Source organism: Rhinolophus ferrumequinum, chromosome 19 (assembly GCF_004115265.2).
Source record: "Rhinolophus ferrumequinum isolate MPI-CBG mRhiFer1 chromosome 19, mRhiFer1_v1.p, whole genome shotgun sequence".
Lineage (NCBI taxonomy): Eukaryota > Metazoa > Chordata > Mammalia > Chiroptera > Rhinolophidae > Rhinolophus > Rhinolophus ferrumequinum.
Genome location: NC_046302.1, coordinates 4,550,552 through 4,573,616, shown reverse-complemented (window position 1 = coordinate 4,573,616; position 23,065 = coordinate 4,550,552). Strand labels below are relative to the sequence as shown.

The 23,065-nt window shown below is 40.2% G+C and overlaps 2 protein-coding genes across 7 annotated transcripts in view; both read left to right on the top strand.

Moving 5' to 3' along the window:
• LDLRAD4 (low density lipoprotein receptor class A domain containing 4) overlaps positions 1-23,065 on the top strand; it is a 572,354-nt gene that overhangs the window by 376,519 nt on the left and 172,770 nt on the right. The gene's annotated exons all lie outside the window — the stretch shown is intronic.
• Positions 264-23,065, top strand: part of LOC117038651 (keratin, type I cytoskeletal 19-like) — a 143,204-nt gene continuing 120,402 nt past the window's right edge. The window contains 2 exon segments of the mRNA XM_033135560.1: positions 264-882; positions 885-959. Of these exon segments, the coding sequence (XP_032991451.1) occupies positions 264-882; positions 885-959 (694 nt within the window).

The following is a 23,065-nucleotide window of genomic DNA, read 5'->3' as shown; positions in this document are numbered from 1 at the left end:
GTACTGGGTCACATCATAGGATGGTTTCAAAAAGAAGGACATCACAGAAATTTGACTCTTGGTTTTGGTATTAGAGTCAAAGTCTCCGATAGCCGAGCTTAATAAAGGGATGGGGAGGTGAGAGGAAAAGAGTGTAATTTCAAGATTTGTGGCAATTACTGCCAAACCACTGCATTAATGTAAGCCAAATTAAAACCACATGGTATAGATTCCTCCAGCCGACTGCAACTCCACCGGCCAGTATTGCAGCGTCCTCCTTCGCCATGACTTCTTACAGCTATGGCCAGTTGTCTGCCTCCTTGTCCTTCGGGGGTCTGGGCGATGGCACCGTATGCTTCCGGGTGGGAGGCGTCTTCTGTGCGCCCAGCATCCACGGGGGCTCTGGTGAACACGGTGTGTCGGTGTCCTCAGCCCGCTTCGTGTCCTCGTCCTCCTCTGGGGGCTACGGTGGCAGCTATATAGGCGCCCTGCCCGGGTCCGATGGGCTGCTGGTGGGCAACAAGAAGGTGGCCATGCAGAACCTCAACGACCGCCTGGCCTCCTACCTTGATAAGGTGCACCGCCTGGAGGTGGCTAATGGTGACCTAGAGGTGAAGATCCATGACTGGTACCAGAAGCAGGGTCCCGGCCCCGCGAGAGATTACAGCCACTGCTACAAGACCATTGAGGAGCTGTGGGACAAGATACTTGGTGCCACCATTAAGAACTCCAGGATTGTCCTACAGATTACAATGCATGTCCGGCTGCGGATGACTTTCCAAACCAAGTTCGAGATGGAGCCGGCCCTGCACATGAGCGTGGAGGCCGACACCAAAAGCCTGCGCAGGGTGCTGGATGAGCTGACCCTGGCCACAGCCGACCAGGAGATGCAGATCGAAGGCCTGAAGAAGAGCTGGCCTACCTCCGGAAGAACCATGAGGAGGAAATCAGTGCTCTACTTTTCTACAGAAACATTGAAGGCCAGAAGGGAATGGCAGGAGATACTCAAAGTGAAGGAAAACAAAGGCCTACAACCTAGATTGCTTTATACAGCAAGACTATCATTTAAAGTTGATGGAGAGATAAAGAGCTTCCCAGAAAAGAATAAGCTAAAGGAATTTATTACCACAAAGCCAGCATTGCAAGAAATACTAAAAGGACTTCTGTAAATAGAAGAAAGATGAAAACAATCTAACTACAAATATAAAAATGGCAATAAGTATGTACCTATCAATAATCACTTTAAATGTAAACGGATTAAATGCTCCAATCAAGAGACGTAGGGTGGCTGAGTGGATATATACAAGCATATCTTGTATATATGCTGTACACAAGAGACTCACCTCAGATCAAAAGACACACACAGGCTGAAAGTGAAAGGTTGGAGTAAGATATTTCATGCAAATGGAAATGAGAAAAAAGCTGGAGTTGCAATACTTATATCTGACAAAATAGACTTTAAAATGAAGAACATATTAAAAGACAAAGATGGGCACTATATAATAATAAAGGGGTAGATCCAACAAGAGGACATAACCCTAGTAAACATCTATGCACCCAACATAGGAGCACCTAAATCTATAAAACAGTTATTGACTGACATGAAGACAGAGATCAACAGTAACACTATCATAGTAGGGGACTTCAACACACCTCTGACAACAAGGGACGGGTCTTCCAGGCAGAAAATCAATATGGAAACAACAGCCTTAAATGACACATCCCACCACTTGGATTTAATCAATTTTTTCAGAGCATTTCACCCAAAGCTGCAGAATACACATTCTTCTCAAGCGCACATGGAACATTTTCCAAGATAGACCATATGTTAGGCCACAAAACCAGTCTTGATAATTTTAAGAAAATTGAAATCATACCAATTGTCTTCTCTGACCACAGTACTATGAAATTAGAAATGAACTACAGGAAAAAAACTGGCAGACACACCAATTCACGGAGGCTGAATAACATGTTACTAAATAATGAATGGGTCAACGATGAGATCAAGGAAGAAATCAAAAGATATCTTGAGACAAACGGAAGTGAAAACACGACGACCCAAAATCTATGGGATGCCGCGAAAGCAGTCCTAAGAGGGAAATTCATAACATTGCAGGCCTACCTGAAGAAACAAGAAACATCAGTAATCAACAGTTTATCTTCACACTTAAGGGATCTGGAAAAAGAACAGCAAAATAAGCCCAAAGGGAGTACAAGGAAAGAGATAATAAAGATCAGAGCGGAAATAAATGAAATAGAAACCAGAAAAACAATACAAAAGATCAATGAATCCAAGAGTTGGTTCTTAGAGCAGATAAACAAAATCGACAAACCTTTAGCCAGACTCATTAAAAAAAGAGAGAGAGGACCCAAATTAATAAAATGAGAAATGAAAGTGGAGAAGTGACAACAGACACCACAGAAATACAAAAAGTTTTAAGAAATTACTATGAGCAACTATATGCCAACAAATTTGACAATCTGGAAGAAATGGACAATTTTCTAGAGGCGTACAACCTTCCAAGGCTAACTCAAGAAGAAACAGAAAACCTGAATAGACTGAGTACCACCAAGGAAATTGAATCAGTAATCAACAATCTCCCAACAAACAAAAGCCCTGGACCAGATGGCTTTACAGGTGAATTTTACAAAACGTTCAAAAAAGAAATATCACCTATTCTCCTCAAGCTCTTCCAAAAAATCCAGAAGGAGGGAAGGCTGCCAAACACTTTTCATGAAGTGACTATCACCCTGATCCCAAAATCAGACAAAGACACCACAAAAAAAAGAAAACTACAGGCCGATATCTCTAATGAATATAGATGCAAAAATCCTCAACAAAATATTAGCAAACAGAATTCAGCAGTATATTAAAAAGATCATACACCATGATCAAGTGGGATTCATCCCTGGTATGCAAGTGTGGTTCCACATCCGCAAATTAATTAATGTGGTACACCACATTAACAAAATGAAAAATAAAAATCACATGATCATACCAATAGATGCAGAAAAAGCATTTGATAAAATCCAGCAGCCATTTATGATAAAAACCCTTAGAAAGTGGGAATGGAAGGATCATGTCTCAATATAATAAAGGCCATGTATGATAAACCCGCAGCTAACATCATACTCAATGGGGAAAAGCTAAAACCATTCCCCTTAAGATGAAGAACAAGGCAAGGTTGCCCACTTTCTCCATTTCTATTCAACATAGTGCTGGAAGTTCTAGCCACAGCAATCAGACAAGAAAAAGAAATAAAAGTCATCCAAATCAGTAAGGAGGAAGTAAAATTCTCTATGTGCAGATGACATGATACTATATATAGAGAACCCTAAAGACTCCACCAAGAAACTATTAGAGCTGATAGATGAATTTACTGAAGTAGCAGGATACAAAATTAATATTCAGAAATCAGTTGCATTTGTATATACCAATAATAAAACATCAGAAGGAGAAATTTAAAAAAAAAAAATCCCATTTACAATTGTTCCAAAGACTATAAAATACCTGGGAATAAATTTAACCAAAGAAGTAAAAGATCTATACTCAGAAAATTATAAGACACTAAAGAAAGAAATGAAAGAAGATACAAATAGATGGAAACACATATCATGTTCATGGATAGGAAGAATTAATATAGTTAAAATATCCATGCTGCCTAAGGCAATATACATATTGAACGCAATTCCTATCAAACTATCAATGATGTTTTTCAAGAAATAGAACATATAATCCTAAAATTTACATGGGACCATAAAAGACCCGGATAGCCTCAGCAATCTTGGGAAATAAGAACAAAGTGGGAGGTATAACGATACCTGACATCAAATTATACTACAAGGCTATAGTAATCAAAACAGCATGGTACTGCCATAAAAACAGACACATAGATCAATGGAACAAAATAGAGAGTCCAGAAATAAATCCATGCCTATATGGCCATTTAATCTACGACAATGGAAGCAAGAATGTACGGTGGGGTAAAGACAGTTTATTCAATAAATGGTGCTGAGAAACCTGGACAGACACATGCAAAAAGCTGGACCACCTCCTTATACCTTAAAGAAAAAAGAAAATAATATATATACAAAAATAAATTCAAAATGGCTTAAAGACTTAAATGTAAGATCTGAAACCATAAAATTCCTGGAAGAAAATATAGGAAGAAATTTCACAGACATTACCCAGAGTAAGATTTTTACTGATATATCCCCTCGCGCAAGGAAAGTAAGAGAAAAAATAAACATGTGTGATTACATCAAACTAAAAAGTTTTTTCACAGCAAAGGAAACCATTGATAAAACAAAAGGGATCCTACTGAATAGGAAAAGATATTTGCCAATGATATATCTGATAAGGGGTTAATATCACAAATTTATAAAAAAACTCACTCAACTCAACTCCAAAAAAACAAATAATGCAATTGAAAAATGGGCAGAGGACATGAAGAGACATTTTTCTAAAAAGGACATACAGATGGCAAAGAGACATATGAAAAAATGCTCAACCTCACTAACCATCAGAGAAATGCAAATAAAAACCACAATGAGATACCACCTCAGTCAAAATGGCTATCATCAATAAATCAACAAACAACAAATGCTGGCGCGGATGTGGAGAAAAGGGAACCCTTGTGCACTGTTGGTGGGATTGCAGATTGGTGCAGCCACTATGGAAAACAGTATGGAGCTATCTCAGAAATCTGAAAATGGAACTACCTTATGATCCAGCAATTCCACTCCTAAGTATCTATCCGGAGAAATCCAAAACCCTAATTCAAAAAACTTTATGCATTCCTATGTTTATTGCAGCACTATACACAATAGCCAAGACATGGAAACAACCGAAATGCCCATCGGAAGATGACTGGATTAAGAAACTGTGGTACATTTATACAAGGGAGTACTACGCAGCCATAAAGAAGAAAGAAATCTTACCATTTGCAACAACATGGATGGAACTAGAGAACGTTATCTTAAATGAAATAAGTCAGACAGAGAAAGACAAATACCATATGATCTGACTTATATGTGGACTCTAAAGAAAAGAATAAGTGAACGAACTAATCAGAAACAGTTTTGGAGACATAGAGGAAAAAATGAGGGTTGCTAGATGGGAGGGGGGTGGGGATAAGGGGGAAATTGAGGGGTTTAGATAATTGGTAACCACAAGATGGCCATGGGGTTTTGAAAATTAATTTTGGGAATGTAATCAATAATGTAAAGATTTTGTAGGGTATTCGATGGACACTTGTCTCATTAGGGAGACCACCTCAGAGATGATGTAGATGCCTGATCACTGCACTGTACACCTGAAGCTGAAGCTGAACAATAATGAATGTCAACTACAAGTTTATATATATATATGTATATGTATATATACACACACATACATATATATACATATATATACATATATATGTGTGTGTGTGTATGTATATGTATATACTTACAAGAAGTGGAGTACAGCGTTAGGAATAGAGACAGTGGAAATGTAATGGTTCTGTGCGATGTCAGAGGGGTAGTGGATGGGGGAAGGGGGTTCACACAGTGTGAGGGATATAAATGATAAACGTCTAAGTACTACTTTGTCTTGTGTACCTGAAACTAATTTTAAAGAAGTTAAAAAAAAAAAACGTAAATTGTAACTATACTGGTAATGATAATTATGTTTTTAAATCTTGCGAGGATTTAAACAAATTATTTAAACAAACTCTTCCTTAAATGTACAATATAAAAGTACACACTGAAAAAAAAACACCACATAGTATAAAATGTCGTGGTTACACGTTTATTTGCTCCAGCAAATGTGAAGGTGACCGACCCTGCAACAGCACCTCAGTGGTTGAAGATAGATAGCGAAGATAGATTATTAACCTCCTGATTAGTAATCTTTTAAAATTGTGTTTTTATTAGTTTAATAAAACATAAAAATTGCATGTATTCAGGAAATGCAGTAAGATGAATTAATGAGTTTTAAAGCTATAATGTTCAATTAATTAGTGACTTCCATCCAGCCTGTTGCCTGATTCATAATGAGCATTCTCCAGTCTAAATAAAGTTTAGACTGCTTAGCTATTAGGAATTTTATTTAGCTTCTTATTTTACAACTCAAGAAGGGGCTTCTTATGGCATTTTTGAAAGGGTGACTACTCTACATTATTAACCTTTCTTAATTATTACCATTCATTGTTCAAAAACAGTTCACTAAGCCCTGTAAGGAGGTACAAGTGGTGTTCATAATATCAGATCAAAACACGTTTGGGGAGCCTTAATTTTCTTATATGTGTCTCTGGACAGAGCCCCAGAGAGCAGTTTCCAGGCTCTCAGTCTCACGTGGAAAGATGCTGGCTCGGGTAGTAGATGGCTAGCTGATGGTCAGCTCGGCTAGTTGACCGTCAGCTGTGGCCGGTTAGCCGTTTGGCCACTGATATAAATGCTGCAGCTGCGCTGGTTGGTGAGTCGAGTGGAGTCGGTCGGTTGGCAGGCAGAAAAGCGGACAGCAGTTAGCACATTGTGTGAATCCAGCCTCCAGTGAAACTATAGTGGTATGACGCCCCTATCTATGGCTCCATGGTGTTCCTTTTTGGCCTCACCACATCCTGCATTCTTATGTGGGGAGCAGAAGCTGAGACCCCGCAGGCCGCCCCACATGACACATGGCGCAGCGAGCAGGGTGTGGTGTCGGCCGAAACTCTCCGGAAGGTAGTGGAGCAGTTTACACATATAAAAGCTCAGTTTTGTAGGCAGGGTACGGTGCCGGCCAGAACCTACTGAAGCACGGTGAGCGGTTTGTGCATGTGAAAGCTCAGCTTCAGGATGCCCATGAGGAGCGACACCAGGAATGGGAGGCGCGGTCTGCCTGGGAGACTCAAGCCTCCAGCTGGCACACCACCTTCTTGGCCATGGACGGCGTTGTCCTCCTTTTGTTGATCTGCTGTGGCCTTAGGCTCCGAGGGTTGTGGACATCTTACACAGAGGCCACCACCCACTCAGACACCTCGCACTACGAGCAGGATTCCGACCAGGTAGGAATGGAATCTGACTCTGGGCAGGAAGACGTGTGGCCCCCACACAGTGTGTGGTGTCTGGTGGCCACTGTTCTCAGGAGTTGGACCCCCAAGGAGGGGTGGGAGGACATGGACGGCTCTCCGTCCAGCGTGGAGAGGGCCCTGCAGGCTCTGGCTGAGCGGTTGCCGGAGGAGGCGAAGGCTACAGCCGGCCGCGTGGGCTGGATGTTCCTCACGGCCTTGAGTCTCAACATGGAAAATGCGCTTAATGAAATGGCCCAGGTGCCGGACCAGGTGTCCCAGTTGGAGGCGCTGGAAGTCCCTGTCCGTCTGTTAGAAGAGGGGTCCCACAGTGGAGACTCTGAGGCAGAGGCGGAGGAAGCAAGTAGAGACAATGTAGCTCCCAACCCCGGCCAATCTTGAAGCAAAGGGTAAAACATGAGCAACTTTTGGGCTCCAGGGGGCGTTGCTTCCGGCAACCCAGCTGTGACTGAGTTCACAACCTACACCCCTTACACTCCCTCTGAGTTGCAGGAGCTGGGGAGACGGTACCGGCAGCGCCCTGGAGAACCAGTCTCGGCTTGGCTATTACACTTATGGGATGAGGGAACAGACAACATTCTCTGCTCCCCAGGCGAGATGGAAAAGCTAGCCTTTGTGACAGTGCATCCGTCCCTGTGACAAATGTTACAGAACTGCCATAGGTTGGCCCCAAGCCAGGGTAACCATTCTCTAATGGAGTGGCTCACTGCTGCGGTACGCACAGTATGGGGACAGGCTGGCGAGATGCCAGACACTGTGAATCAATGGCAGTCATATATGGAACTTACGCAAATCATCCGTGAAATGGGAATGAGACATGCTATTTTCAACCGTAATATGCAGGGGCCAGATGACGAGCTTCTTACAGCCAGCATGAGAGATCTGGTTTTGGATACTGCACCAGCGAGTGGTTTTGGATCCTTGTTTGCCATTCTTGCGCTCTATGTGGGGCAACGGATCCATGAAGTTACAACTGCCATGGCCACCCTAGGGAATATTGAAAGCCGGAGGCGAAGTAAGTTAAGACAGGAGGTCCACGCAGTTGAGACCTGGAAGCCCAAACCAAAGGTAAAGGGGCGAGGTCGCGGGCCTCAGAGAATAACACGCGCACAGATGTGGCGTGATCTTGTGGCAGCAGGGGTTGATCAGGAGAAGATAGACCGACAACCCAATGTACTTTTGTTGGAACTTTGGAAACAGTTGCATCCGGAACAGCAATTCCGGAGAAGCCTAAAGGAGAAGTTTGGGAAAGTGCGACCCGTGTCCCTTCAAGACTTCATGTGGCCGCTTGAGGTCGACTCCTTTCAGCTTGATTAGGGGTGGGGCCAAGTAACCGGTCAGAGGGGACGAGCAGGGACCGGAGGCCCCACGTGGAACTGTGCATACATTGGTCCCCTTCTAATATGCAGAAGGTTTTGGCCCTAGTTGACACTGGCGCAGACTGCAGTCTTGTTTATGGGAATCCAGAACTGCTCCCCGGACCAGCAATTTGCATTGATGGCTACGCGGGAAAGACTGTGACTGTGAAAGCTGTTTCCTTACCACTGGGTATAGGAAGGCTTCCCCCTGATACCTACAAAATTTATGTCTCCCCTGTTCCGGAGTATATTCTAGGCGTGGACATGCTACATGGCCTCAGCTTACAGACGTTGGTAGGAGAGTTCCGTCTCCGGATCTGGGTGATGAAAGCCGTGACACGCAGACATGCTCGCCACCTGCCTCAAGTGTTGCCACAGCCCTGGCACATGGTTACAGTGCGACAGTACCGCCTGCCAGGAGGGTAGGAGGCAATTGGTCGTACAATATTGGAATTGGAGAAGGCACATATTGTGAGGCCAATGCACAGTCCCTTTAACTCCCCAGTATGGCCTGTCAAGAAGCCAGATGGGACCTGGTGAATGACTCTGGACTATAGGGAGTTAAATAAGGTGACGCCACCTTTGCACGCGGCAGTGCCTTCATTTCACGATTTGATGGATCGTCTGACTGTCCGCCTGGAAACGTTTCATTACGTAGTGGACTTGGCCAATGCTTTTTTTCTCCATTGACATTGCACCTGAGTGTTAAGAGCAGTTTGCTTTTACTTGGGACGGGCGGCAGTGGACTTTTCAGGTCCTTCCACATGGATACTTGCACAGCCCCACTATCTGCCACGGGCTCATGGCCCAGGATTTGGCACAGTGGGATCGCCCATCCTCTGTGGCCTTATCTCATTATGTCGATGATATTTTATTAACATCAGATTCTCTTTCAGATTTGGAGCAAACAGGTCCCTCTTTTCTCTGCCACCTGAAGTCACGTGGCTGGACGGTGAATGAGGAAAAGGTCCAAGGCCCTGGCTTATCCGTCAAGGTTTTAGGTGTTGTGTGATCAGGTGCCTGTAGGCTAATATGGCACTGGTACCCTCACAGAGACGCTTGTCGTGTAGATTGTAAGGCGAGACCCTGTAGGGGTGGAGTGTGGAGACAGAGCCCCAGAGAGCAGTTTCCAGGCTCTCGGCCTCACGTGGAAAGGTGCTGGCTCAGGTAGTAGATGGCCGTCGGCTGTGGCTAGTTGATCATCAGCTGTGGCCGGTTAGCCAGTTGGCCACTGATATAACTGCTGCGGCTGCGCTGGTTGGTGTGTTGAATGGAGTCATTTGGTTGGCAGGCAGAAAAGCGGACAGCACGTCGCATGTCATGTGAATCCAGTCTCCAGTGAGACTATTGTGGTATGACTCCCCTACCTATGGCTCCATGGGTGTTCCTTTTTGGCCAAGCCACATCCTGCGTTCTTATGTTGGGAGAGGGAGCTGAGACCCCACAGGCCGCCCCGCACGACAATGACAAAGGTCCTCCTCTTTGGGGAAGACAGAAGGTTGGCTTGTAAAAACCAAAGCTACAGTGAGAAGAAATATTTGTCAACTGGGGTGGTAGGGAGGCAGAAGTCCTTTCAGCGATCCCATGGGAGGAAGCCCAGGTGGAAGTCATATTGAAGAAATCCTGACCACACATCTTTCCCAGCTGTGAAAAACCTCCACAATCCCCTTCCTTTTTCATTCTCAATTATCTTTCCAATATTATTATATTGGAAGCAGCCAGGGTTCCATTCTCCTAACAATAACTACATCACCATTTTATTATTTCCTTTTCACCCCCATCTCCAGTTCCCATCTACAGTCTTCCTGATTCACAGATAATTTTGTTTCCCATTTTAGAAGCATATATCTGGTGTAGACATGTTGTCCAAGACTTTGAAATTTGGAAGTTTTAGAAACAACTTGAAACTCTTTGTTAATGGAGGGTTGTTTGATCTTTTTTTTTTTTTAAGTTTATTGGGGTGACAATTGTTAGTAAAATTACATAGATTTCAAGTGTACATTTCTGTATTACATCATCTATAAATCCCATTGTGTGTTCACCACCCAGAGTCAGTTCTCCTTCCGTCACCATATATTTGTTACCCCTTACCCTCTTCTCCCACCCCCTAACCCCCTTTACCTCTGGTAACCACTAAACTATTGTCTGTGTCTATAAGTTTTTGTTTCTCGTTTGTTTGTCTTGTTCTTTTGTTGTTTTTGGTTTGTATACCACATATCAGTGAAATCTTATGGTTCTCTGTTTTTTCTGTCTGACTTATTTCACTTAGCATTATACTCTCAAGATCCATCCATGTTGTCACAAATGGTCCAATTTCATCTTTTCTTACTGCCAAATAGTATTCCATTGTGTATATATACCACAACTTCTTTATCCATTCATCTATCGAAGGACATTTTGGTTGTTTCCATGTCTTAGACACTGTAAATAAAGCTGCAATGAACATTGGAGCACAAGTGTCTTTATGTATAAATGTTTTCAGATATTTTGGGTAGATACCCAGGAGAGGGATTGCTGGGTCATATGGTAATTCTATTCGTAATTTTTTGAGGAACCTCCACACTGCCTTCCATAACGACTGCACCAGTCTGCATTCCCACCAATAGTGTATGAGGGTTCCTTTTTCTCCACAGCTTCTCCAACACTTGTTAGTATTTCTCTTGTTGATGATAGCCATTCTGACTGGGGTGAGGTGATATCTCATTGTGGTTTTTATTTGTATTTCTCTGATGATTCAAGATGTTGAACATTTTTTCATAAGTCTAGTTGCCATTTGTAGGTCCTCTTTGGAGAAATGTCTCTTCAGGTCCTCTGCCCATTTTTCAATTGGGTTGTTTGTTTTTCTGTTGTTGAGCTTCATGAGCTCCTTGTATAATTTGGATATTAGCCCTTTATCGGAGGCACTGGTTGCAAAAATCTTCTCCCATTTGGTTGGTTGCCTCTTTATTTTGTCAATGGTTACTTTTGCTGTGCAGAAGCTTTTAAATTTGATATAGTCCCATTCATTTATTTTAGCTTTTACTTCCCTTGCCTTTGGAGTCAAATTCATAAAATGCTCTTTGAACCCAAGGTCCATAAGATTAGTACCTATGTTTTCTTCTATGCAGTTTATTGTTTCAGGTCTTATGTTAGGGCTTTGATCCATTTTGAATTAATTTTGGTACATGGTGACAGATAGCAGTCCAATTTCATTCTTTTGCACATGGCTTTCCAATTCTCCCAGCTCCATTTATTGAAGAGGCTGTCTTTTCTCTATTGTAAGTTATCTCCTTCTTTGTCAAAAATCATCTGTCCATATTTATGTGGTTTTATTTCTGGTTTCTCAGTTCTATTCCGTTGGTATGTGTCTGTTTTTCTGCCAATACCATGGTGTTTTGATTATTGTAGCCCTGTAGTACAAGCTAAAGTCAGGGAGTGTGATACCTCCAGTATTGTTCTTTTTTCTTAAGATTGCTTTGGCTATTCGGGGTCTTTTGTGGTTCCAAACAAATCTGATGATTTTTTTGTTCTATTTCTTTAAAAAATGCCATTGGGATTTTGATGGGGATTGCATTAAATCTGTATATTGCTTTGGGTAATATGGCCATTTTAACTATGTTGATTCTTCTAATCCATGAGCAGGGAATGTCTTTCCATTTCTTTGTGTCTTCTTCAATTTCTTTTAAAAATTTCTTGTAGTTTTCAGCATATAGGTCCTTCACATCCTTGGTTAAGTTTATTCCTAGGTATTTTATTCTTTATGGTGCAATTGCAAAAGGAATTGAATTTTGTATTTCTTTTTCTGATATTTCATTGTTAGTATATAAGAATGCAATGGACTTTTGTACGTTGATTTTGTAGCCAGCAACTTTACTGTATTCATTGATTGTTTCTAATAGCTTTTTGGTGGAGTCTTTAGGGTTTTCTATATATAGCATCATGTCATCTACAAAGAGTGATAATTTAACTTCTTCATTCCCAATTTGGATGTCTTTTGTTTCTTTCTCTTGCCTGATTGCTCTGGCAAGGTCTTCCAACACTATGTTGAAAAGCAGAGGTGATCGGGGACAGCCCTGTCGTGTTCCTGAACGTAGAGCGAAGGGCTTCAGTTTTTCACCATTAATTATGAGATTAGCTGAGGGTTTGCCATATATGGCCTTTATTATGTTAAGGTATTTTCCTTCTATACCTATTTTATTAAGTGTTTTAATCATAAATGGATGTTGTATATTGTCAAATGCTTTTTCTGCATCAACTGATATAACCATATGATTTTTGTCCTTTATTTTGTTTACATGATGTATCACATTGATGGATTTATGGATGTTGAACCATCCTTGGGCCCCGGGGATGAACCCCACTTGGTCATGATGAATAATCTTTTTAATGCATTGTTGCATTTGATTTGCTAGAATTTTGCTTAGGATTTTTGCATGTGTATTCATCAGAGATATTGCTCTGTAGTTTTCTTTTTTTGTGTTGTCCACACCAGGTTTTGGTATCTGGGTAATGCTGGCCTCATAAAATGAGTTAGGGAGTACTGTCTCTTCTTCAATTTTTTGGAAGAGTTTGAGCAGGATTGGTATTAGATCCTCTTTGGAGGTTTGGTAGAATTCACCAGTGAAGCCATCTGGACCCAGACTTTTGCTTTTGAGAAGGTTTTGGATGACTGATTTAATTTCGTTACTGGTGATGGGTCTATTTAGATTTTCCAGTTCTTCATGGTTCAGCCTAGGAAGGCTATATGTTTCTAAGAACTTGTCCATTTCTTCTAGGTTATTGAATTTGGAGTATATACTCCTTCATAGTATTCTTGGATGATCCTTTGTATTTCTGTGGCATCTGTGATAATTTTTCCTCTTTCATTTCTGATTTTGTTAATTAGTGTTTTCTTTCTTTTTATATTAGTGAGTCTAGCCAAGGATTTGTCAATTTTTTTAATGTTTTCAAAGAACCAGCTCTTTGTCAAATTAATTTTTTCTATTGTCTTTTTGTTCTCTATTTCATTTAGTTCTGCTCTGATTTTTGTTATTTCCTTTCTTCTGCTGACCTTGGGTGTCATTTGTTCTTTTTCTAGTTCTTTAAGGTGTAATGTGAGGTTATTTATTTGAGATTTTTCTTGTTTCTTGACATAGGCCTGTAGTGACATAAATCTTCCTCTTAAAACACACAGTGTGATTTATGGATGATGTGATACAGAATTGCACAACTGAAATCTATGTAATTCTACTAACAATTGTCACCGCAATAAATTAAAAATAAATTAAAAAAAAAAAAACCCTTAAAAAAAAAAAAAAAAACTGCTTTTGCTGCATCCCAAAAATTTTGGTAGGATGTATTTTCATTGTCATTTGTTTCTATGTATCTTTTGATCTCTCCTCTAAGTTCTTGTTTTACCCAGTCGTTCTTTAGAAATATGTTGTTTAATCTCCATGTATTTGTGTATTTTCCTGCTTTCTTTTTGCAGTCGATATCCAATTTATAAGCCTTGTGATCAGAGAATATGCTTGGCATGATTTCAATCTTCTTAAATTTGCTGAGGCTGATTTTTTGTCCCAATGTATGGTCTATCCTTGAGAATGTTCCATGTACCCTAGAAAAAAATGTATAGTCTGATGTTTTAGAATGAAGTGTTTTATATATGTCAATTATGTCCATTTCATCTAGTGTGTCACTTAGAGCTGCTATTTCATTATTTATTTTCTGTTTGGATTATCTATCCATAGCTGTCAATGATGTAGTTAAGTCCCCTAGAATAATTGTGTTTTGGTCCATTTCTCTCTTTAGTTCTGTTAGTAGTTTCTTGGTATATTTCAGTGCTCCATGATTGGGGGCATAAATATTGATGACTGTTATGTCTTCTTGTTGTATAGTCCCCTTTACCATTATGAAGTATCCACATTTGTCTCTTGTTACCCTTTTCACCCTGAAGTCTGTTTCATCTGGTATCAGTATGACTACACCTGATTTTCTCTGGATACCATTTGGTTGGACTGTCAATTTCCACCCTTTCACTTTGAATTTATGCTAGTCCTTGTAGCTGAGATGTGTCTCTTGGGACAGCGTATGGTTGGGTTTAGTTTTTTGATCCAATCTGCTGCTCTGTGCCTTCTTATTGGTGAGTTCAGTCCATTTACATTTAGGGTGATTATTGATATGTGAGGGTTTCTTGTCATTCTATCTTTAGTTTTCTGGTAAGATTGTGTCTCCATGGTTTCTTTGCCTTTTTGTTGTTGTCTATTATTTCTGTGTGGTGGTGTTCTGTGATATTTCCCTCTTTTTCTTCTTTTATTGCAGTGCATATTTCAGTTCTGGAATTTTTTTGAGTGGTTACCCTTAAGTTTATGTAAAAGAAAGTTTGATATTTAGAGTATTCCATTTTCTTCAGCACGCTTACTTTCTCCATTCCCATATTCCAGTTCAGGCTTTTACTCTTCCCCTTTTTATGTTTTGGTTGCCACAAATTGTCCCTGTTAATGGTGGTTGAATAGCCTCCTTTAGTATTTCTTGTAGTGCAGGTCGTGTATTAGAAAATTCCCTGAGCTTCTGTATGTCTGGAAAGGTCTTTATTCCTCCTTCATGTCTCAAGGATATCTTTGCTGGATACATTATTCTTGGCTCATAATTTCTCTCTTTCAATAGTTTGAATATTTGGTTCCACTACCCTCCTGGCTTGTAGAGTTTCTGCTGAAAAATCTGATGATCCTCTAATGGGCTTTCCTTCGTAGGTTACCGTCTTCTTTTTCCTGGCTGCCTTGAGGATTCTTTCTTTGTTGTTTATTTTAGACAGCTTCAATACAATGTGCCTTGGAGAAAGCCTGTTTGGATTGCGGTAATTAGGTGTTCTATTTGCTTCTTGGATTCGAGGATCCAGTTCTGTCCACAAGTTTGGGAAGTTCTCATCAACAGTTTGTTTGAATATATTCTCTGTTCCCGTCTCTCTTTCTTCTCCTTCTGGTGTGCCCATTATTCTTATATTGCTCTTTCTGTTGGAGTCAGAAAGTTCCTGTAGAGTTCTTTCATTTCTTTTAAGTCTCAAGTTTCTTTCGTCTTCCATCCGTGTCATTTCCAGGTTTCTATCCTCGATGTCACTGATTCTTTCCTCTATCTGGTCAACTCTATTACCTAAGCTTAATTCTTAATTAATTAATTAATTAAAAAATTAATTCTTAATTTTTTCTATTGAGTTCTTAATCTCCAGAAATTCTATTTGGTTCTTTTTTAAAATTTCAATCTCTTTCGTAAAATGCTCAGATTGCCTTTCTGAGTTCATTAAACTGCCTTTCTGTGTTTTCTTGCATCCTGTTGAGTTTTTTCAGAACTGCAATCTTGAATTCTCTGTCATTTAAGTCACACATTTCCATATCTTTAACTTCATTTTCTGGAGACTTTCACTTTCTTTCTTGTTGCCTTTTTGTCTTGTTGCCTTGGTTGTTCATGGCAATTACTGATTTATTATTTCTCTTCCTAGACATCTACAGGAATGGCTTCATCAACAGGTTTATAAGAAGAGGTCTTTCTTTTGTTTTGCAGTACTTGTTGGTAGAATATTTTATTTTGTCTCCGACTGCAGCCTTTTTTCCCTCTCTAACACAGTAGTACTATATTTTCTCTGCACTATTCCAGCTTCTCACACAATTGGGGGGATTCCCTGGGAGACAGGCTTCTCCTCTGTTAACAGTTCTCCTGGGTCACAGGGTGCAGTGTCCGTGTGGGTGTGCGTAGAGCTTTTGAAGTTCCAAAGCTCTTCCTGCACCAGATTCAGAGCCGGTATATTTCAGCAGTTCTGTTTACTCCTGCAGGGATCCGCCCAGATAGGTGGGGCCAGGAACGGTTTAGTTGTGAGAGGTGGCCCAGAGCAATGCCTGCGACCACCACCACAGCCAGTCCTGCCTCCACAGCTCCCTCCCCTTTGCCGGAAAAAGTTGGGCTGTGAATCTGTCTTTGGACCACAGTTCTCAGTACAGCAAATACTCTGTTCTTTTGATCTGCCACTGCCACTGTTCTGCTTCTAGCACTGGGCAGTTGGGGGCGGGGCGAGTTCTGGGAGGGTAGAGAGGGGGCGGTTAGTCTCAGTGCCTAAGGCTTCCATTCTCTGCAGCAGTGAGCCCTTAAACCTCCGTTTTCAGCCGTCTTCCTTCAGTCTTTTCTCCAAGGTCTCTGCCGTGAGCATTGGGTTCAGCCATATTATATGCTGTCCCCTCAGCCCTGTGGGCCATAAATGGAGCCCTAGCAGTCAAAGTTCTTCCCTCTCCTGCAGCTGCAGTAGTTCCAGGATGCAGTGAGCTCGGAGCACTGAGCTACGTCTGCGTTGTGAATCCGCGGAGCCCCGTCTCACTTCTCCCTTCCCTCCTTCTCTGCTCACGTCTCCTCTGCTGAGTCTCCCACCTTTAGGTGAATTCAGTAGTGGGCCTCTGCGTCTTGCCTGTCTGCTGTGCATGAGTCCTTTGTGGAGTTATAGTTGTTCCATTTGTTGTAAATTCTAGGGGAGATTTACAGAGGTTCACCTCACGCCGCCATTTTCATGACTTCTCATATTGTTTGACCTTTTAAAAATTTTTTTCAACTAACCTCTTAGAGTCACTGTGCTTAAGATCTTAGCAGCTCGCTGCGTTTGGCTGGCTCTAATCAAGCACAGGAATAGCATCTTTCACTTTATTTTCCCACCTTGGCACATTTGAGGAGTTGTCTCCTGATTCCATTCTCCACAGCTCCATTTTCCCTGTGAAGTTAGATACAGGTAATGTCAGAGTGCAGAGGTGTACCTCTCTCCCTCTCTCCCTCCCTTGGTGCAGGATGATATTGGTCTCAGATGTTCTTTCATGTTGTTCTCACATAATACTGCTCTTACTGTGCTTTTTTTGGGAGGACTTTGCCTTCACATCATGCTTTCTTACCCTTGCTTGGAATAATGCCTGTGGGAGGGAAGCATTATTCCCAACTGTTTGGTGAGAGGAAATAAGATAGGTGAAAGTTTGGTCAACCTTTGTCAGTGGTCCTTCGTGACCCCTTCTGAAGTTTGACATTCAGTTGCTGGCTCCCAGAACAAAAGTTCTGTCTTCTTAACTGAATAAGGCTGATGTCAGATGCCTCATCCAGTAACAACAGGGAAAATTTAAATTAGAGAAGCCTTGAGCATTTCTGTAAATGTTTCTGTAAGATAATATGCTTCAACATGAATGCATATTGTTGACAGTAACCACAGAGACAGATCATCAAGGAACAAATTATGAGACCTGTTGGGTATCGGCACCATGGTGCCATATTTGTGAGGCCATAAAACAGGTCATCCAAAATTAACGGTGTAGCAAATTTAGAATTGTTTGTTTAGAAGAGAGAAGAAATCATTAGCAGTCTATTACATTTCTAAATATTACAACTGTTAAGGTAGCTTGAAGTGGGCTTCAATCCCCACCTGCCTCCCGACCCCCACCCATTCTCACTGACAGGTTGTAATAGAGACCAACCCCAGCAGTTCCAGATTTACAGCCAACAGGAGAGGTGGTTGCAGCGGAGGGGGATCTCTGTGCAGCCCAGGGTGTGTGAAAGGGGTGAGTGATGTGGCTCTCGTTGTTAAGGGAAGACAGGATGGTGAGTGGAGTGGGAGGCTTACTCTTTTCCTCCCATACCTACTGTGACACGATTTTAGCAAAAATCCCAACTTTCCCATCTTCAGTCTTAAACAGGTATTATGGTGAAGTATTAATAGTAATGAGCATAATAACAATAATAAAACTAGCAGCAGCATCAAATGAATGTGGTCTCCTGCAACAGAAATATTTACCCGATGTGTCCTGCCAGTTAGAGAGATTTTGGCATTAAACCTAGACATTACCTCATCCTCCTGGGCAGACAGCCGATTTCAATGCTAAGCAAGTCTGCAGAAGTGAAGAGCTGAATACCTGCCTGATTAGTTGCATAGCCCCAGACCCTGGTTGGAAGCGATTTCCTTGAGCGTGTATGTCTGTCTCTCTGGGTCTTGCCCTTAGTTCTTTTCTTCTCCAGCCCTCCATAGGGCTTTCATTGTCTGTTTTCAAACTGTGCTGATTTTTTTCTTTTTTTTTTTAAATCTTGAAGGGTACATTGTGAAAAGGTCTGCCAGCCAGGTGGGCAGGTATTAATACATAGAGACCGGAAAGGTCAGGATTAAGAGAAGGACAAGTGAAATGTGTGTGTGTGTGCGTGCACACATGCACAAATATCCCCACACTCTCAAGCACACATGCCCTTTTCTTTTTGTAAGAATCAGAGACAGGTATATGAAATGGGTTTTTGTTTTTGTTGGACTTGTTTTAATTCATGGTAAATACAGGAAGCATTCCACAATGAAGGAAGTTTTATTTCAAGATTTTTAGCATTCTAAAATAATATTTTGAAACATTTGAAATTGTACTAAGCTGTATTTTTGATACTTCTAACCTAAGAAAACATAACACTTAAAATCCTTTTATTCTACTCGTCTCAAGCCTCTTTAAAATTAGTACTGTACGCAATATAGAAGTTATGGATAAGCACAATAGACAAATCTGGGTTACAAAATAAAATCTTTGGGTAATACTAAAAATATTGAGAAGGCTTTGAATTAATCACTAAAGCACCATATATTAATCCAATAAATTTTCCAAATAAGTCATCTATATATCACATTGTGTGTTCTCACCCCCAATAAACTTTAATTTAAAAAAACCTTTTTTTTTTCCCGAATAAGATATGGAAAACCATTCCATCTGCCTCTAGGACCAGCTTGCCTTATGGTTTCTTTAGCTCTTGATTCAAAGTTTCCTATCACATAGGTTTTGTGTTATTACTAAGTGACTTACTTTTATCAATTGGTATCACATCATTTTTTAAATATTTAACCTAGTTTTATTCTTGCTTGCCTTGGGATGGGGAAGAGATCATTCAGTAAAAACATACAGTAAAAACAAAATATATCTTCCCACATTTAACTTTTAATCTACAATAATGATGTACCTTAATTATTTCCATGCACACAAGTCTAATTATAGTTTTCTAAAAATATAAACACAATTAAGATTTCTAGGAGCATTTTATAACAAAATAATTCCTAATTTTTGTTTGTAGATAGATCAAACACTTCCAAAATACAAATTACTATACACAGTGAGTGCTTTACTTAAAATGAATACTTAAGTAAATTAAGTACATGGACGGCCTTAGGATAAGCTGACATTATATATTCAGCTAAGTAGGCAACAAACCATAGTGCCAAATGGAAAAAGTGTATTTGCAAATAAATGTCAAAAACTAAGTTAATTCTTTATAGTTACAGAAAATAAACTGATTTGCTAAAATAAATAAGATGTGATGTAGTAACACTTCACTATAAAGAATACATACCAGAACATTTATAAATGGTGAGTGAATCTTATTAAGAATAGTTTACTACAGTAAGCTCTGGCTAAATAGAAGTGCATATTATGAAGCACTATGGGTGGTATATGTTTTGCCACATATTTTTGTTACCTAGAGGTAGATAACACATGTGTAGCGAATTCGGCATTTATTTTCAGTTCCTACTGATATCATATTGTAAGAAATGTGTATAGTATGAAAAACTTGAAAATACTCATGAATGAAAAATGTTTTAGGACAAAATAGATTTTTTCATGCAATTATAGTCTGACTGTGTAAATTTCAACGCAAGATTTTTGTTTCCTGTAAAACAGGTCATTGTTCTATGAGAGAATTTTTTTTTTTACTTGTCTTAGCACATTTCTTTTGTCTACTCCTGTATTGCATTGCTTTGTCTATTCTTTATTTTTGTGTGCAAATGACATGCCAGTTAAAATGAAAACCATCCACATGTAGAAAAAAAGTCTGGATTTTAAAAATCAAGGGTGTCACATCTTCTAAAACTCCTTCCTAGAGCTAAACAGCCTTTGTGTTGGCCCTGATCATTAAGGAACTCTAACGACTGTACTGAGGTCCATTTTGTGATAGTTTTTTCCTAATATGCTCTTATTTGCATTTAAGTTGTACTAATCCCTTTGCACACTGATAATTGAATACTAATTATTGGCCTGTGTATTACCAGATTTTTGTATATGAAGTTCATTCTAGCCACCAAGTCATTAAAAATTTTTTAATACTACAAGTGCTAAGCACATAGGTATCCAATATGTCTATCCAGTAAATTCTTAATTATTTGTTGACTCTTTACAGAAGAAAAAAATACTCAGGGGAAAAGATAAAGCAGCTTCCTGCTGGTGGCAGAGTGAGCCAAGCCCTGTAGCTCTGCTTGTCACATACTCTCAGCCATCTTGGGCCATGACTGCCTGAAATCCACATGTTTGATTAATATTAAATAGGGACTTACACTGGGAGAATTGTTTGGGCCAAGCCCATCAAGGTGATCTGCCTATGAAACAGATCTCAGGGATTTGGATTTTGACCTTTCCCTAGTGTCCTCAGAGAGCTCATCTCTCTGGGAATCATCACAGGACTATGCGGTCATCTATGGAGCACCCCCGTGTCCACAGGCTGAGATCTGTTGTCATCACACACCCGACTGTGGGCTATTTGCGGCGATGGATTCCTTTCTGTCTTTCAGGGACTTTATGTACAGATGGTTGTTGTAGATCAGTGAAAACAGCAAAGATCTGCTATAATAGAAAGAATTTGGGGAAACAAAATGCTTAAGAATGAAGAGTGACAGCAGAATTTGTTGTATAAGTCAGGATTATTGTTTTGTATTAATGTGAACATGAGGTGCTGATGGTATTACATGGAATTTTAAGTTTTAATTGTGCATTTAATTCTTTCTCTTATGGTTTATCTATGGCCACTATCAATTGACAATATGTGATAAAATGTTTAAGTTGTAGCCCTGAAAGTAGAGATTGATACTAATGGTTTTGTTTTGTTTTTTTTACTTATTTTACTCCATGATTTTTTTCCCTTCAGTTACATGGGAGAAGTCCCTAACTACTATTACAAATGGTATCATTGAAAAATGCAGCACTTTGCACCACAGCAATATTTCTATTCTGTGCAGCCTTTGAAGATCCTTTCTACAGAGAGTTGGCAGTCTGCCTCTGTTTCTAACAGGCAACATGTTTCCCTATTACCAGAGACCAGAACAAATGATGGTGTATATGATATTCCCTCTCCTAAGTAGAAAAACCTTAAAGACTCAAAATGGGTATTACGACTTTTTAAAATCTTCTGGATTTTTTCCCTTTTGAATATCAGATAAGGGAAACAGTTATGAAAAGGAAAGAGGAAAAAGGATCAGAACGGGGCTTCCTTGCTGTGAGAGAGACCTGTGGATGCTGTTTAAAGCAGCTCACCATACAATAGAAGAAGCACAGGTAGGGAAATATGAGCAGGTGTGCTAGGGAGGATCCAGACAAGGAACGCATAGGTGCATTTCGAGTTAAGACCCAGCCTGAAGTGAATTTTGTTTTATTCTGTGAGGGCATCGTAGGCCATACATCAGGCAGAAGATGAAAAAGGAAAGACCATGGCTTTAAAAATGAAGATCCATTGTTTTAAAATGAACAGTTGCTTACTCAAAGATAAATAAGTAATAGAATACACCTTTTTTTCTTCTGAAAGAGGCAGGAGTGTGAGTTGTGATTTGTCTGGCCATTGGTTAATAACTCTGTGGCAACATCCCCACAACGATGCCCCCATTTCTTGCCATTGCTGTTTGTTTTGGATTCTGATATGGGAATATTCATCCTTCATAAGAGGTGCTGTCCTTCCCACCAGAGGACCTGGACAGGCTGTGGAGGGGTGGGCAGAGAAGGTGGCTTAGAGTCTGAAGAACCAGCTTTGGATTCCAGCTCTGCCATGTGGCTTGGACAAGTCACTTAATCTCTATCGCACAGGCTTGTCATGATGGCCTATACCATAATCCGTGGCACACTGTGGTTGCTTCTGATTAAGGAAATGTAACAATGTCTCTTAATTCCCTTAGGTGGTAAGAGCTGGTCACCCATAACTTAAGTTTTAGTTAGCTTCTACCAACAGTAAAAAGGAGATTTTGTTTTTTTTAGGTTAGTCCCACAAATAATCAATGGAAAAAATTACAATTGTTTCCTGATCTTAAACATTTTTTTTTTTGTCAAAGCATTAAAAACTCTCAGATTATAATTATACATTTATAGGGAAATGACAAATAATAGTAAAACTTATGTTTATTTAATATACTGGAATTTAAGACATTAGAAACATTGAGAATGAATGTGTTTTATTTCTTTATAAAACTTACCAAGAGTAGTTTGAACATGCTTTCTGTCATCTTGTCCTGTAACTTCTGATATGGAGCAAGCATTTTTCCTGTGCCTTGATGAATTGTCATACTCCTTTCTTAGTTTAGATCAGCTTCCAACATTTTATCATATATGCTTTCAATGTTGTGAAATATCACTGAGAATTCCTTTAATGTAAAATTTTTTTTACGGGTATCATTTCCTCTGGGACAGCTACATCCTTTTTGTCACAACCGCTTCCCTTCGTTATGTCGATAGGCTCGCCTTCACTGAGTTTCTCTGGCTACACATCAGGAGTTTTGAACAGCAGCAGGGCCATCATTCCCATCGTGAGCTGTTTCTTTTATAACTCCGTTTATGGTAGATTCAAATTTCACTTCTAGCAATATCACTTTTTGTTTTTGTTTTGTTTTTTATCTTTGTTGGCCAGCCAGTTCCCTCTTCTGATTACCCA